The 16,679-nt window shown below is 40.6% G+C and overlaps 1 protein-coding gene across 6 annotated transcripts in view; it reads right to left on the minus strand.

Annotated features, from left to right (window-relative positions):
* LOC108263706 (KH domain-containing RNA-binding protein QKI) overlaps window positions 1-16,679 on the minus strand; it is an 80,166-nt gene that overhangs the window by 47,697 nt on the left and 15,790 nt on the right. For all 6 annotated transcript variants that reach the window (XM_017464765.3, XM_047154318.2, XM_017464768.3 and 3 more), the window contains exon 2: window positions 9,343-9,485. In XM_017464765.3, the coding sequence (XP_017320254.1) occupies window positions 9,343-9,485 (143 nt within the window). The remainder of the gene's footprint in view (window positions 1-9,342; window positions 9,486-16,679) is intronic.

Consider the following 16,679-nt stretch of genomic DNA (forward strand, 5'->3'; position numbering starts at 1 on the left):
ATACTAGAGATGCACCGATACTAAATTTCTCAGCCGATACCGATAACTGATTATACAGAGTGATATCGGCCGATAACTGATAACGATCTGCCTTTTATGCCTTCTTTTAAATTAATAATAATTAATTCCACATTTCTGAAAGAAATGGAAATAAAAACTTTATTCTCTCCATTTCAACAAGTTGTTTCACAGTAACTGGTCTCATAAACAGAAAACACATTAATCACATTAACACATGAACTACACTCTGAAGATTAAAGTAAGATTTCTTAACCTATTGAATGTTATTAATTCATATTAACAGAATTAATTGACTGAATCCTAAAAAACCTCCTGTTAGTCTCACATTCACTCACCACACACAAAAGCATTTTTTGATGATATTAACTCATATTAATATTAACTGGATATGAAACATACTACTCTACAAATATATTTTCCTGTGCAATATATAACATTTTTTTTGTCAATTCATCTTCATTTAAATCTTTCAACAGTATACTGGCACTTTAATTCAGCATGAGCAGCGCGCAAGTAGAGCAAGGAAAAAAATTAGACTCGATGCCGAAACTCTGATTCACTGCTGCTCACTTCCGGTCTAAAATTTTAGCAGTGCAGAGCTTACAGAGATTACAAACTGCAGCTTTGTCGTCATTCCACACCAGAGAAATCATCTTCACACAAAGCATGAAATCGATGTGTTTACCCGCCCTCTTTTGATTGACTGGATATAATCGGCCCTGAACATCGAATGTTATTAAACTATCAGCCGATAGCCAATAGTGTGAGAAATAGCCTTTATCGGCCGATATATATATATGTATATATAAATATATATTCACATATATAGACATATACACAGTGCATCCGGAAAGTATTCACAGCACTTCACTTTTTCCACATTTCGTTATGTTACAGCCTTATTCCAAAATGGATTTCCCTCAAAATTCAACAAATAATACCCCATAAAGACAACGTGAGAAAAGATGGTTTGAAATCTTTGCAAATTCATTAAAAATAAAAAACAAAAAAGCACATGTACATAAGTATTCACATCCTTTGCCATGACACTCAAAATTTCGCTCAGGTGCATCCTGTTTCCACTGATCATCCTTGAGATGTTTCTACAACTTGATTGGAGTCCACCTGTGGTAAATTCAGTTGATTGGACATGATTTGGAAAGGCACACACCTGTCTATATAAGGTCCCACAGTTAAAAATGCATGTCAGCGCACAAACCAAGCCATGAAGTCCAAGGAATTGTCTGTAGACCTCCGAGACAGGATTGTATAGAGCCACAGATCTGGGGAAGCGTACATAAACATTTCTGCAGCATTGACAGTCCCAATGAGCACAGTGGCCTCCGCCATCCATAAATGGAAGAAGTTTGGAACCACCAGGACTCTTCCTAGAGCTGGCCGCCCGGCCAAACTGTGCGGTCGGGGGCGAAGGGCCTTAGTCAAGGAAGTGACCAAAAACCCGATGATCACTCTGACAGAGCTCCAGCGTGTCTCTGCAGAGAGAGGAGAACCTTCCAGAAGAACAACCATCTCTACAGCACTCCACCAATCAGGCCTGTATGGTAGAGTGGCCAGACGGAAGCCACTCCTCAGTAAAAGGCACATGACCGCCTGCCTAGAGTTTGCCAAAAGGCACCTGAAGGAGTCTCAGACCATGATGAAACAAAGATTGAACTCTTTGGCCTGAATGGCAAGCGTCATGTCTGGAGGAAACCAGGCACCAGTCATCACCTGGCCAATACCATCCCTACAGTGAAGCATGGTGTGGCATCATGCTGTGGGGATGTTTTTCAGCAGCAGGAACTGGGAGACTAGTCAGGATTGAGGGAAAGATGAATGCAGCAATGTACAGAGACATCCTTGATGAAAACCTGCTCCAGAGCGCTCTGGACCTCAGACTGAGGTGAAGGTTTATCTTCCTACAGGACAACGACCCTAAGCACACAGCCAAGATAACAAAGCAGTGGCTATAGGACAACTCTGTGAATGTCCTTGAGTGGCCCAGCCAGAGCCCAGTCTTGAACCCGATTGAACATCTCTGGAGAGATCTGAAAATGTCTGTGCACCGACGCTCCCCATCCAACCTGATGGAGCTTGAGAGGTCCTGCAAAGAAGAATGGGAGAAACTGCCCAAAAATAGGTGTGCCAAGCTTGTAGCATCATACTCAAAAAGACTTGCGGCTGTAATTGGTGCCAAAGTATTGAGCAAAGACTGTGAATACTTATGTACATGTACTTTTTTATTTTTTTTATTTTTAATAAATTTGCAAAGATTTCAAACAAACTTCTTTCATGTTGTCATTATGGGGTACTGTTTGTAGAATTTTGAGGAAAATAATGAATTTAATCTATTTTGAATAAGGCTGTAACATAACAAAATGTGGGAAAAGTGAAGCGCATACTTTCCAGATGCACTGTATATATATATATATATATATATATATATATATATATATATATATATATATATATATATATATATATGTGTGTGTGTGTGTATACACACACACAAACACACATACATATGAGAGCAGTATATACAACAAATAACAATGTATAGTCCTGCTATACAAATAGCCCATATACATATCGCATATGTACAGTGTACACAATACTATATACATATTGCAGCTGTACGGTATAATCAGTGTAGCCATATAAGCAATGATGTGTAAGTAGTTCGAATACTACAAGATGGTACACATATTACAGCAATGTAGCAGCATATATGTAGTGTAGTAGTGTAGTACTAGCGTAGTAATGCATTGCTCAACTCTAATACACTAGTTTATATTAGTCACATTTCGAATTTTATATATGTATATATATATATATATATATATATATATATATATATTTGTATTTATATATATATATATATATATATATATATATATATATATATATATATATAAAAGATAAAAGCATAAACTGTCAACTGTCACAATATTGAAAAATATTTTGTCAGTACACAGAGCTAGGGACTCACAATGCTTCCAATAGGTTTTATCACTAACTGGCACGTTAACATAAAAGACTGATCCCCTGCTCCTTTAAATGACATCCCACCTACTGCTTCTCTACCTGGTTTGACACTGGTCTGTGATTGCTCCAGATTGACAGCATACATGGCTGATGAGCATCAGCGCTGCCATTACAGGAGTGTGAAGGAGAGGAGGCCGAGCTGAAGGGCTGTCTGGCTGCCTCACACGGGCCTGAGGTGTTGTTGTGAGCAGCCATCATGTCCTAATGAACCCTAATTAACCTTCATTAGCTTTGCAGTGATCCAGAACGCTGGCGCTCCTGCCGCAGAATTCTCCCCTGTGAGCATTCCTGTTTATTAACGTCAGGAATAATGAGAGGATTTGTGCGCCGTGTGCCAGTCCTCACCTAATCACAGCTGAATGAATGGGGTGGGGGGTCCGTGTAGGTCTTTCAGTATACGACCTCTTTTAGGCTGTGGTCTGGCTTATTGAGAGCGTTCACCTCAGAAAGAACATTCATGGGTGGTCACACATCACACGCAAGTCTCAGATCTGCACTAAACAATCACAGAGAGTGCTGGAAAATGCAAATACACCTACAAAAGACACATTTATATGCACGCACAAAATTAAGTCATATTAATCACGACCAGCTGGTCCAGAGACTGCTGCCAGTCCCCAGATTACATCCAGCAGTTTAGCATTCATTAGGCCCTCATTCGGTAGTGAGTTATGGGGCCATCCTTTCAGCCTGGTTCAATTAAAACAACGACACCTGGAGAAGCAGGGCAGCTGGCCAACTCTCGCCTACAACCCTCACAGCACCTTAGACATTTCACACTACAGGTAACATGACATCAAAAAAGCATCTCACTCAAATACGATGTTCGCACACTAACTAGATATAGTTTCTGATAACACAAGGAAAGATATGGGATAAAGGTTATTTGTAACAGACATTCTTCTTTGTAAAGCACATGCTTAGAAATCATTTTGAGTTTGACCAAAATCCCAATTTAATCAACAAGAAAAGTCATTTTTAAATGTCATATATGACCATATATGTTCAAATGACTCCATTTTTTTGTGTGGAAAATTTGGAGCCAAAATGATGAATTAATTACCTAATTACCTCAAAATTTTTAAGTTGATAAATCAATTTCTTCAAACTAAGTACACTTAAATGTAACAAAAATGTATTTTAAATTACAAAGTTTGATTTAAATTTTTGTTATATTTAAGTGTATTTGGCTTAAAGAAATTGATTTATCAACGTAAAAATTTTGAGGTAATTAGTTTCCTCAAATTTTCTGAGTTAAATGAACTATCCGGTTTTACAGTGCACCTGACCATCACAACTATATGTGATTCTTCCCTAAACTGTTACCACAAAGTTGGAAGAACACAATTGTATAGAATGTCTGTGTGCTGTAGCATTACAATTCCAGTTCACTAGAACTAAGAAGCCCAAACATGTTCCAGCATGACAATGCCCCTGTGCATGAAGTGAGCATCATGAAGACGTGGTCTGAAAAGGATGAATTCGAGTGGCCTGCACAGAATCCTGACCTCAACCCCACTAAACACTGAATCTGACACCAGTGCCCAAACTCACTAATGCTCGTCTGACTGAATGGGCAAATCCCCACAGCCATTAATCTGGAATGGGACGTTTAAAAAGCACATATGGGTGTGATGGTCAGGTGTCCACAAACTTTTGGCCATGTAGTGTAGTTTCTGTTACATAAGCTGTATCACTTATTTCGTTATCACTCATGGGCACACAGACCTGCACGACACGTTTTGAAATGATTTCTTGTGTTGATTACTAGATTTTGTTTATTTTACTAATACTTGAGAGGAAGCGTTGAGAGGACACATTTTTACTGCTATTAAACGCCTGGATTGGATGAGTGTGAAATCCATTGCTAGGTAGTGAAGAAAACATGACAGTTCAGCCATACATATGCAAAGTGTCCCCGTGCTCCACTCCTGTCCTGTCCCGTCCTGTCTTTCTTAGCTTGCAGAATGATGACCAAGGCCAAAGAGAGGACTGAGGGAGAATCAATCCTGTCGTGCATGCTTATAATGATTAATAATCAGTGATAGCTGCTCATCTCCGCGTCGGACGAGCGTGACCCAGAAAAGGACACTGAGGGAGGAATGATAGATGGCAGCCTTCTCTTGTTTTCCTGCTTTGCCTCTGTCTCGCTCCTCCACTTCCAAACCCACCACACACCACAGTGACTACAATTAAAAGCTCTGTCCATGCCCAGAGCCTGAGAGGAGTATTTATAGAGCTCTCTCTCTGCACATTCTCACATTCTCTCTAACATTATCTCTTGCACTCTCTTTCTTGCTCTCTCTCTCACACACACACACACACAGACACACACACACACACACAGACACACACACACACACACACACACACACACACACACACACACACCACTTACTATAGATATGAGCACACAAATGAATGGCAACAATTACTGGGAACGGCAACATTCTGCTAGCACTGTCGTCTTTCCCAGCCTAATAACACTGTTCACCAAATTGGAACGAGTGTGTGCTGCCAAGAGAGCAACAACGCTGCAAGAGTTTGAAGGAGCAAATTAATTTCCGTGCCGCTGCCAGGCCGTCTTGGGGATGAGTATAGGAGACACCAGGGTGTGTACGAGTTTGTTCTCCCTCTTTTATCAGGCAGACCAGGCCAGTGCTCCTCTGCCCTGATTCCCTGACCTCATCATACCCTCACATTCATCACCAGCTTGCATCCACAGCTGGTTATCATCTTCTCTCTTTCTCTCCCTCTCTCTCTCTCTCTCTCTCTCTCACACACACACACACACACACACACACACGCACACGCACGCACACACACACACACTTTAACACTGTTATGCTATTCTAAAACTATAACTGCCTAACTGCCTCGTACCCCCAACCTGGATCACCAATGAAGAGCTAATTGGGGATTTTGAAACGCTATTTATGTACAGAGAAAACAGTGGCTACACAGTGGGATACATAAGTAAGCACTCACACTCACTCACACTTTAACACACTCTCACACACTCCCTCTCACTCACACTCCCAGTCTCACACTCCCAGTCTCACACTCACTCACCCGCACACTCACCCGCACACTCGCACGCACTCACGCACGCACACTCTCACGCACACTCTCACGCACACTCTCACGTATTATCACGCACACTCTCACGCATTATCATGCACACTCACATGCACGCACACACACACACAATCTCAAGTGGTGCAATAATTGTAAAGTTGGTTGCTTGACCACTTTTAATTTTCCTAATTTTTTGAGTGATTAACTCCTTATATTGGCATTGCAAATCCACCAGTTTTTTTTCCTTCTGAGCTGTAGAGACTTACTGCTTTTATCAGAGGAGAAACACCACCACAGCTTTGTTTAGGACACTATTCATTTTGAAAACACCAAACTGGACACTGCAATTCCATATTTGGATAAAAACTATTCACGCATAATAACTGTACACCGGTACTGACATGAGACATCAGGCTGGTTCTTCAAATCTCGTCCTCGAGGCCCACTGTCCTGCAGAGTTTAGCACCAAACCTAATCAAACACACCTGAATAAGCTAAATGACAGGCAGGTGAGTTTGGAGGATGGAGCTAAACTCTGTGAGTATAAAAATGTGAAAATTTCAGGTTCGTATCTGGTCACCCAGTAGAGATACTCCACCTGAAAATGAGGGGAATTTTAAAAACCCTGTAGGAGGGGGTAAATGGTCTTTACACTGTATCTCATTCACATACACACCAATGGTAGCAGAGCTGCCATGCAAGGCGCTAACTTGGGGTTCAGTGTCTTTCCCAAGGACTTTCCAAGACATGTGGAGTCATGTTGGCCGGGAATCGAACCGTCAACCCTACGATTAGTGGACAACCCGCTCTACCACCTGAGCCACAGCCGCCCCGTCTGAGCTCAGTTGCACTGAGTGGTGATTCCCGTGAACATGAAAACAACTGCACTTGTTCAGGAAGTAAAGTAACCTCCGCATGTGTTTTAGCAGATTACGACATGGTTAGTTTCCACAACACGTGTGCCGTAAGTGTCAGGGAAACGTTGCCGAACACAGAAGAGATCCACTGCTGCGTATAATATCACCTGTGCATAATAGCAAAGTAAGTAATAAAAAAAAATAAAAAATCTAAATATATGGTGAGTCGTGTTGTGTCCTCCATGCGTGTTTGTGATGACGTAAGATGAACGCAAATACACTCTGTACTCCAGATCCTCTGATGCTTTTTGGCTAATAGTTTTATTAATAATAACTGATTTATGACTGATTTTCATGAGAGTCACTCTAAATGTACTATTCATACTTCTCTACATGGAAAATTTAAGAGAGCATTACAAAAGCTGTAATACAAAACAAAAAACTAAAGAAACAACTAAAAGAGGATTACCTAAAGACAGTGATGATTATACTGTATTTAGCAGAGGTTAGAAATGAGTGACCACTGACACACGCACGCACACACACGCACGCACGCACACGCACACACACACACACACATACACATACACACACATTCACACACACACCTCTTAGATCTGCTGGGACTCTATTCTCGGCTGCTGGTTATTTGAGGCCTCTTATTTCATCTCTCATTCCTCCTAATGAACCCAAGCGCACTAATAATGATCCTGGGCGTCCTTCAGAGTAGAAAGGACGGCCAAAACTGAGACCCACACACATACATGCACACGCACACACACATCCCAGTGGCCTTTGCACAGCCATAAACTCTCACAGTTCTTAAAAGACAAGGGTAGCTTCACTAAATGTGAACTTTTTGTAACTCCCCATTGCACAGATGTTATAAACAGGACGGTACAGAACAGAGGGTAGAAAACTATTTGCGTATTACCGTAAACGTATTATTTGAGATTTATCTCTCCGGATATTGGTCTCCAGTATTGTGGCTTCTTCCAAATCACCATAACCCTATTGTTCTGTTTAGTTTCAGTTTTAATTCTGTTTAATAATATTTCAGCTTCACATTATTGTATCTTCATATCAAATTACTGAGTAAAAAAAAAAACAACAAACACCTTTTGCTGACCAGTCATATTTTAATGATTATATTTCACTTAATTTAATATTTTATTTATTTTAAAACAGACAAGTTTCAGAAAATCATAACACTAAGAAGAATGAAACTCAAGTCATCACAGATCTGTTATTCTGGACCTTTTAGTGGCTGTTGTGTTTTGGTTGAAGAATGAATTAGTCAAACAGATGTGGTGGGACACCTCTGTCCTCTCTACACCATCCTTTAGGGAAATGGGCAAATAAACAGCCTTTCAAACTAGGAAACGTCAACAAAATGGACGTTTGCTAATTCCAAACTGTGCCCCTGCCCATGCTGGAAAAGCTCAATTAATGATGCCCATGCAGGAATCATGGGGGAACGGTGCAAGTTAATTGGGATCAATCAGTTCGGCGCTCTGTGCGCTCTCCTGGGCCAGAGGGCTTAGGCAAGCGGTATCTGACAGCGATTGCTTAAAAGATTTGTTAACCGCTGGGATGCTAGTGACTCGGCTGAGTGCGTCTGACTCAACACAAACTGGGATGCAGACACAGTTCAATGTCACCCCTATTACTGGAGCTGTGCGTACACCAAAGGAGGGAGACAGAGAGGGTACAAGCCACTCTTAATGACTGCACTTAAAACAGAGACATAAGTATGAAATGCTCTAGAGCAGAAAATGGTTAAAACTGAAGCTGCTCTGACAGTAAGTGCCTACAACAAACCATCTGTTTAGTCCATAATAGATTAAATGGGCCCATAAAATGAAGCAAAACACAGAATGTGGCTCAGTACCTAAGCTTCTCGTAATGAAATCAATACACTGGACGTGAGCCCATGTCCTAATGCAACGAAAACTAGATTACATTGACATGTAGACCTCTGTAATTAAATAATGCAATATTGTATGCCGCTCTGCGTTTTACAATTCCATTTACTTAAGAAGATTTAACTAAGGGCTCCTGTGTTAATATATATATATATATATATATATATATATATATATATATATATATATATATATATATATATATATATATTTCAAAAGTATTCTTTTATTACTTCTATTAGTGTGGGATGTAAGAAAAACATTCTTTCCACACTTCCGTCATACATTTTCACAAAATTTAAACACACACGTGTGTGTGTGTGTGTTTAACTTTCCTATTTGTAGCCATTATATGAGGTTGCTATAACCCATAAATGTGTGTCTACTGCACCAGGTGTAAATAAGGTGATACTCACATCAGGATATTCTTTAACAGGCACGTAAAGCTTCTCCTGGAGCTGTACAATTGGACCCACAGCATCGGGGAGCTCCGAGCTCCTCTTCTCTGTGCTCCCATTTAATGTGTCATTGTACATGTCCTTCCGTACTCTGCTGATCTCTGCAACAAATAAACACAATCTCTATTAGTCATGGTAATAACAGTATAACACATACTACCCTAGATTATCAGTGCACAATTTATGCAACATGGTTTCTTCTTTTTCTTTTTCTGTGGTTCAAATTTTAGACAAAACTCATGATAAAATTGCCCCAGAGCAATTTTCAGTGGTTGTTCTTTGAAGCATTGTGGTAGACTCTGCCTATCAGTCTCTGACTAGGATTGTAGTAGACTCTGCCTATCAGTCTCTGACTAGGATTGTAATAGACTCTGCCTATCAGTCTCTGACTAGGATTGTAGTAGACTCTGCCTATCAGTCTCTGACTAGGATTGTAGTAGACTCTGCCTATCAGTCTCTGACTAGGATTGTAGTAGACTCTGCCTATCAGTCTCTGACTAGGATTGTAGTAGACTCTGCCTATCAGTCTCTGACTAGGATTGTAGTAGACTCTGCCTATCAGTCTCTGACTAGGATTGTAGTAGACTCTGCCTATCAGTCTCTGACTAGGATTGTGGTAGACTCTGGCTACCATTGGTATTGGTAAATTCTAGCATCAAATCATGCAAGTCAGAAGTAAAAACACAATCATAGACAACAAATAGAACACGAGGCAAGCTGCAGTGATGTGAATGTCTCCGCCACCAACAAGTCTAGTAATTCTTGTTACTAAAATATACTTCAAACGCACATGAAGGAAGCTATTGAAGAAAAACTAATTCAGTCATTTGACCTTGCTGTGACCTTGACCCTGTTTGGATCAATTCCAAATAGCTAATGGAACACTTATTCTTGAGATATGGACAGATGGACACAGAACTCCACCATAGTTCTGAGACCTCCCCCTGTCTCTAATTGGTTTAAATATCACATGCTTGTTTGCTTAACTGCACAGAGTGGCGGTTTAATTACCAGGTCAGCTGTTTGTGTGTTTGCATGTGGCTGTGGAAGCAACAGCACAAGACAAGTTGAAGAAAATGTAAAAATTCCACCTCCTCTCAGCCTTAACATTTTTTCTTTTGCTTTGCAAAATTAACCGATGCTACAACTGACATCACTATCTGCCACATTGGTGCTTCTTTCACCGACAACACTGCTGTTCAGTTTGACAAGGTTGCCAAGCCTGCTAGAAAAATACGAGCCCAATTTTTTTTAAAGTAGTCATAACATGACTACTATTGCAAAATGCATTGTAACAAGGCAATATTGAAAATAAATGGCAACTGTTTAAAACTATTGGCAAAACTGACCCAGCAGCACTACAATGTTATGAGGTCTGCACATAGCTCCCAGCTTTTTCACCTCCAGTACAGAGTGTTCTAGGAAGACACACACCGAATGTGTTTTGATTATAAATGTGTATTCATTTCTCATTTAGATCTTTTGGCATATAAAGTATACCGCCATCTTTAAGCAAAGCACCCTATTTGCCCTTAAGCCTATCACTGCATCGCTGAAGTATTGCTGTCGCAGTTTTGTTTTCACATGGCTGAGACTCATTTTGCAAGCCAGACTTCTCTACAGAGTCTGGTAACAACAATGGCCAAGAACCGCCGACTTAGTTGTCCCACGATAGCTTTTATAGATGGGATTCTGTGAAATGTTTTCAATCAATTAAATTCAGTTCATTTCATTTTATTTATATGGTGCTTTTAACAACAGAGAGAAATCCAGATTTAGATTAGATTTAGATCGCTAATGAGCGCACTAGACTCTCTCAGTCGTTAGGAATAAGATATCTTGAGAAAAACCACACTCAAAAGAGAGCCAGATTGCAACCATTAAGATTCTGAAGCTTGTGACCAGAAATGTGTACAAAAGATAGCAGGTGCTCTATATCCTGTGGACAAAGCATCTGAGGCTGAGACTAGGCTGAGAGCTATAAAAGTGCCACAGAAGCTGCCTGTTTTAACACATCCTTCAGAGGTTACACATTACTGCTTCTGCCAGGATCTACAGCAGGAAACCATGGAACAGGCAGGAAGGATAATCACTATAATTATAGATGATCCCTTTTGTCAGTTAATGAAGGAAGCAATAAGTCTCAATTTCTTAAAACAACCCATATAATCCCTTAGGAAACCCAGACGTGCAAGAGTGAGGTGGGGGGAGGGGGGGTGGGGGTTCGGGGGAGAAAAAATGCAGGGAGAAAGAAATGAGAGAGAATGCCTTGTAATAAGGTGGGAGAGATAATTAAAACCACCAGCTCTGTTAATATTTCATAAAAGACATTACGTCCTGGAATCTAGCAGCCACCATTGTGTGCTGTGTAATTCTACTGCTGGAGGATGAATTCACTGGAGCAAACCTCCAGGGCAAATGATGGAGGATGGAGAGTTGTAATTACAATGGGAATAGCATGTGGTCACAGATATACATCTGATGCACCTACGGAGCCCCATAATCCTACCATTTCTATGACCAGTTCAATCCATATTTCATAAATCCTCTTTTTATTTATGAGTGCATGAACACCTATGGATTTATGTCATAGCTTAAATAAATCAGCCCAGATTAGCTGAATGAAAATGAGAAAGCTTGGTAATAAACAAAACAACAGTCTCTAGGAAAAGCTCTGCTGTAATGCATAATCAAAAACATAGACGGAAACCCGGAATATTAAATGTGTTACACATCAGGCAACCTTCTCTTATCAGACACTCTGGGTTCCTTGGGCGTGAGATTTGTCTAAATATCTATTAAATAACATATCTGGCTCATCTCAGTAAATCACGGCTTAAAAAAGCCTTTTGATGGCCGTAAATGGCGGGCACATTGGTATCAAAGATGATTTATGCATTCATTGTGACAACCAAGGACTCTGTGAGACAGAGGTCCAATAAGAGAAAGGTTCCTTTGAGAGATGACAAGAAATATGACAGTTACGCCAGGCTGGCCACACAGTGTGGAAGCGGAAGTAGCAGCGCACATGAGAGATATCAATGCACCAGGGATGACTTGGTGGAGTACAGGAGTAGAATCAACAAGTCCCTACACTTTGCTGCTTTGAAATGTCATCACTTGAATGGAACAGCGTTTAAATGCAATCCAAGTCTTGGGAGATCTCTTCTGTTTCTGACTGCTGAGATAGTGTGAAGTGCATAAGACACACAAATATGTCTGATCCTCCTTTTAGCTGGAAGTTGTTTAAGGCCTCTAATTCATTTCAAGTCCTAACAAACCCAAGGGTCCAAATGACAGTTTTTACAGTATCAGAAATGTAGCTTTAGCTCCATCCATATCTAGTAACAATACTCTAAAATAATCTAAACCGTAAATACACTTCACCCAGACTGCAATATCTGCATGGCATGTACACACAGGCCTCTATTCTCCTTGGTCGCTGGCACTCAGCAGCTTTAACGCAGTGGTAGTGCTGAGGATTAGCTCACTACATGCGGGGAACAGGATACACAGAGCCTTCCATCAGCTAGGATGCCTGTGAATGTAGAGTGTAGCCCCACTCTGCTCTCTCTCCTGGACAGACAGACTCCAGTTATTACACCTGCACTTAGCTCCTGCTTTTTCCCCGCTGCTCTCGTTCCTGATAACAGATACAAGAAACCATTACACACACAACTAGAGGAATACAAGGACGCCTTATTATGAATGAGTGTGTAAGTGTAGAAATGTCAGAGAATAGTCATGTCTTTCATAACTGGCATGATAATATTCAAGTATAAGAGGGTGGTCATTGATGTTCTGCTACGGGAAATCAGGGTTTGGGGTATAAACAGGATCGAACACACCGTGTACGTTAGCTTGTTTTCTTTCTGACTGGGCATGCTGACCAGCGGTCAGACAGGGCTCTAGACTTGAGGATGATTAAACTGTCAGTGGTGATTTATGAATGACGTTATTATGGCATTTTAAAAGCACTTTTTAGTGATTTGTCAGCTTTCTTGCCTGCCGAATTCAATCACTTTCATCACGGGCCTCAAGGGCTGGACTCACTGCACGACTGAGCATGCAGCAGCCACCTGTGCACGTATGCCACAAACACTTGATACAGTCAACCACTGACATCACACACACACACACACACACATCTGAGTTTCTCTTCAGCACATCCACAAAGAACCACTAAGAGAAGCAACAAACACTTCATTACCATTAGCGAACAATTTAAGCTGGACTCCATCTAAAAAGTTCAGATTTCAGATTACAAAGCTCAGCAGTTAAGAACTGTTAGACTAATATGCATATCACTAGCCACAAACCTATAATCCTTATGAACTACCATTCCTAGACTATCTGACGTAATATGACTACTGATACTCACTCAGGTGTATTAAAAGCCAGTCAAGCAGAATATCAGTCCCTCCAGGATTTCACAATTTTGAAATCACAGAATTTAACGCAAAAATCAAGCAAACTCTGCAATATTCGGAGGAGCCTGATTTGACATGTGACATCATCACAATGCAAATTCAGCCAAAGTTCTCTTCAATTCACGTGCGTCGAACATGAGTACATCTAAAAGGTCTCATTTACCAACAAACATCACTGCGAAAGATAATTTCAACTGAGTAAGCAAAACAATTTCGACCGAGTTTCCCGCAAAACAACAAAGAACAAACAAATCTGCAAGTTGCATCACAAATTTTGGAGAAAAAAAACCCCCAAACAAAATCAAGCATTTTTAGCTGCGACAATCACAAAAAAAAAAAAAAGAATATAAAAATACAGCAATATTATATGTTCTAAATTGTTCATTCATTCATATTCAGTAAGCAATTCATCCTGGTCACGCATTCACAAACTCATTCAAATTTATGGGCAGTTTAAAGCAGCCAGTCCACCTACTAGCATATCTTTTTAGGAATTGGGAGTGAACCAACACAGACACAAGAAGAATACGCACAGAAACGCCACAAAGACAGTAACCTGAGCGTAAGATCAAGACGCGAATCCTGAAGCTGTGAGTCGGAAACACTATCTTTCAGCAAACTGTATTGCTATAATAATTTCAAGATTTCTCAGCTGCAGACTTTCCGAGGTCTCGCTGTAATAAATGCAGTTTAGTCAAATAAATATTAATAAACATTCAATATCTAGAATACTGAAAAACAATATGATTGATACATTAATAAATGAACTAAACTCTACTCATATTTCACCTAAAATTCTACAAAAGTTAGACAATATATTGCAAAAGCCATGGGGCTGGGGGTTGGAATCCCACCTCCACCCTGCACTCGCAAAGCACACGTGCGCTCCCTGTGCCGCGAGATCCTGTAGGCTGATTGGCATGGATGGATGGATAGATAAATGGGAACTTCTTCTCTACTTTATAAGGGCCTCAGGTAAGTCTTCCAAAAAATTTAATAAGAATATATTGCTGGGGGGTTTTTTCTGGACCGCTGGTCCTTACCAAGTTCACTTTTTCAAATCTGTTCGCAAAGCACAACAACACTCTACCAACTTTTACAATACAAATAAAAAAAAAAACTAAACAAAAACAAGTGTATAGAGCACACTCACTGTAATGACACCAGTCGTAAGTGTTTTTGTTTGTCATTGTACTCTGACTGACAAAGTGCTCTTGTTAGAAGATAAGTAGTGCTGGTGTTTTGATAAAGAACTATTTTGTGTGTTTTTGGTATTTTGATAGTTGTAATGGATTGTGGTCATGAAATGATACGTACAAACTAAAAGCACAGTTCAGAGTGAACGATCCCTCAAATGCGAGGAGCTAGGTGGCCATATCCAGCCTTAGTCATAAACCTTTCTCAGTCAGAGAATTCTAGACGAACCTCACAGCTGCTGCCTTGGCGGACCACGTGAAGATTACACGGGTGATTTCTGACATTCCGGGTATTATATTAATAAAACAGCTGTGGAATCTCTGGCTTTTGGCCCAAATGTAAGGAGCGCTGAGGTGTTGCCTGTATTATGACACCACCGGATGTGAGGAGATGGAGTGTGATGAGGCCATCTTCCAAACACAAGGCTAAAGCATACTATTACCATCACTCACTGCAGGGAAAGGTCCACATGAGTGGAGAACCTGTGAGAGAATGAATACAAAGAGTGAGGTGAGATGTAGAGAGGATAAAAGGAAGATGGATTTCTAAGGAGTTTCTGAGAGCGTGAGAGAGTGGGAGTGAGGCAAGGCTGAGCATTAGAAGGAGAGTCAGTGAAGCAGACAGGCAGAAAATAAAAGCAAGAGAATGAAGAGAGAAAAAGGAAAGATAGAAAGAGATAGAACATCTAAAATACAGCAAGGACATGGACAGTTACAATAGGATATGTACAGTATGTCTTCTGTTGAGTCCAGCCAGCCAGGGGAGGTGTGCATAAGAGTGGATAAAGACCATCTGAGTGTAAAAAAAAAATGGCAGGAGGAAAACCCACCAGCCAGAAACTACTGTCAGTCAGTGCAAAGCAGGGAGTCAGGACTGAAGCGAGGAAGACCGGCAGAGAGCAGAGACAGATAGCTGAGGACAGAGTGACAGACAGCCAGAGCTGGGGAAAGTAACACCCTTCTGTGTTTGTAATTATGCGATGCGAGTGAGAGTGCAGGTGGCGAGGGCACGCTTTCAAACTGAGACGCCATCTGGGCCTGTACTGGGTGCAGACTGGTAACACTGCCCAGACCTGCAAGGCTACCTGCTGCTTCACCACACATACCTACAGACATGCATGGATGCACAGGCATGCACACATACTATCATATCTCGCAAATCCTATCATGTGAAAAAAGAGCACCTGCCTGGTAAACAAATGCTAAGAGAGAGCCTAGAATAGCTCCCAGTGCAAATGGACATGGCTTAGAAAAAAAAATAACCAAGCTAGGAATGGCTCACTAGCTTCAGGCAGATGTCCAATGAAGAGATTGTTTACTGACAATCACGATCACAAGTAATGGATCCTGCTTAGGCTTGCCCAAAGGAATCAAAATTATTATTATTATTTATTATTATTATTATTGCACAATTGTAAACAGCTCTGCTTATTTGGAAACTCTAGCAAAAACAAAAAATGTTTCATTTTACTACACTGACAGAACAATTCTGAAAAATTATGTACAAGTGAGGCAAATCAAACCGACGACTGAGGAAAGTGCCAGTCACAGCTATTGGCTAGTAAGGCAACAACCTATTTTTGTCAAAGTCCTTTAACTGAGATATCTTGAGTCAGTACATGATCTTAATAAAGCAGTTAAACAAAGAAACTTGAGTTCTGGATTGGTC

This window comes from Ictalurus punctatus, chromosome 3 (assembly GCF_001660625.3).
Source record: "Ictalurus punctatus breed USDA103 chromosome 3, Coco_2.0, whole genome shotgun sequence".
Taxonomy (NCBI): domain Eukaryota; kingdom Metazoa; phylum Chordata; class Actinopteri; order Siluriformes; family Ictaluridae; genus Ictalurus; species Ictalurus punctatus.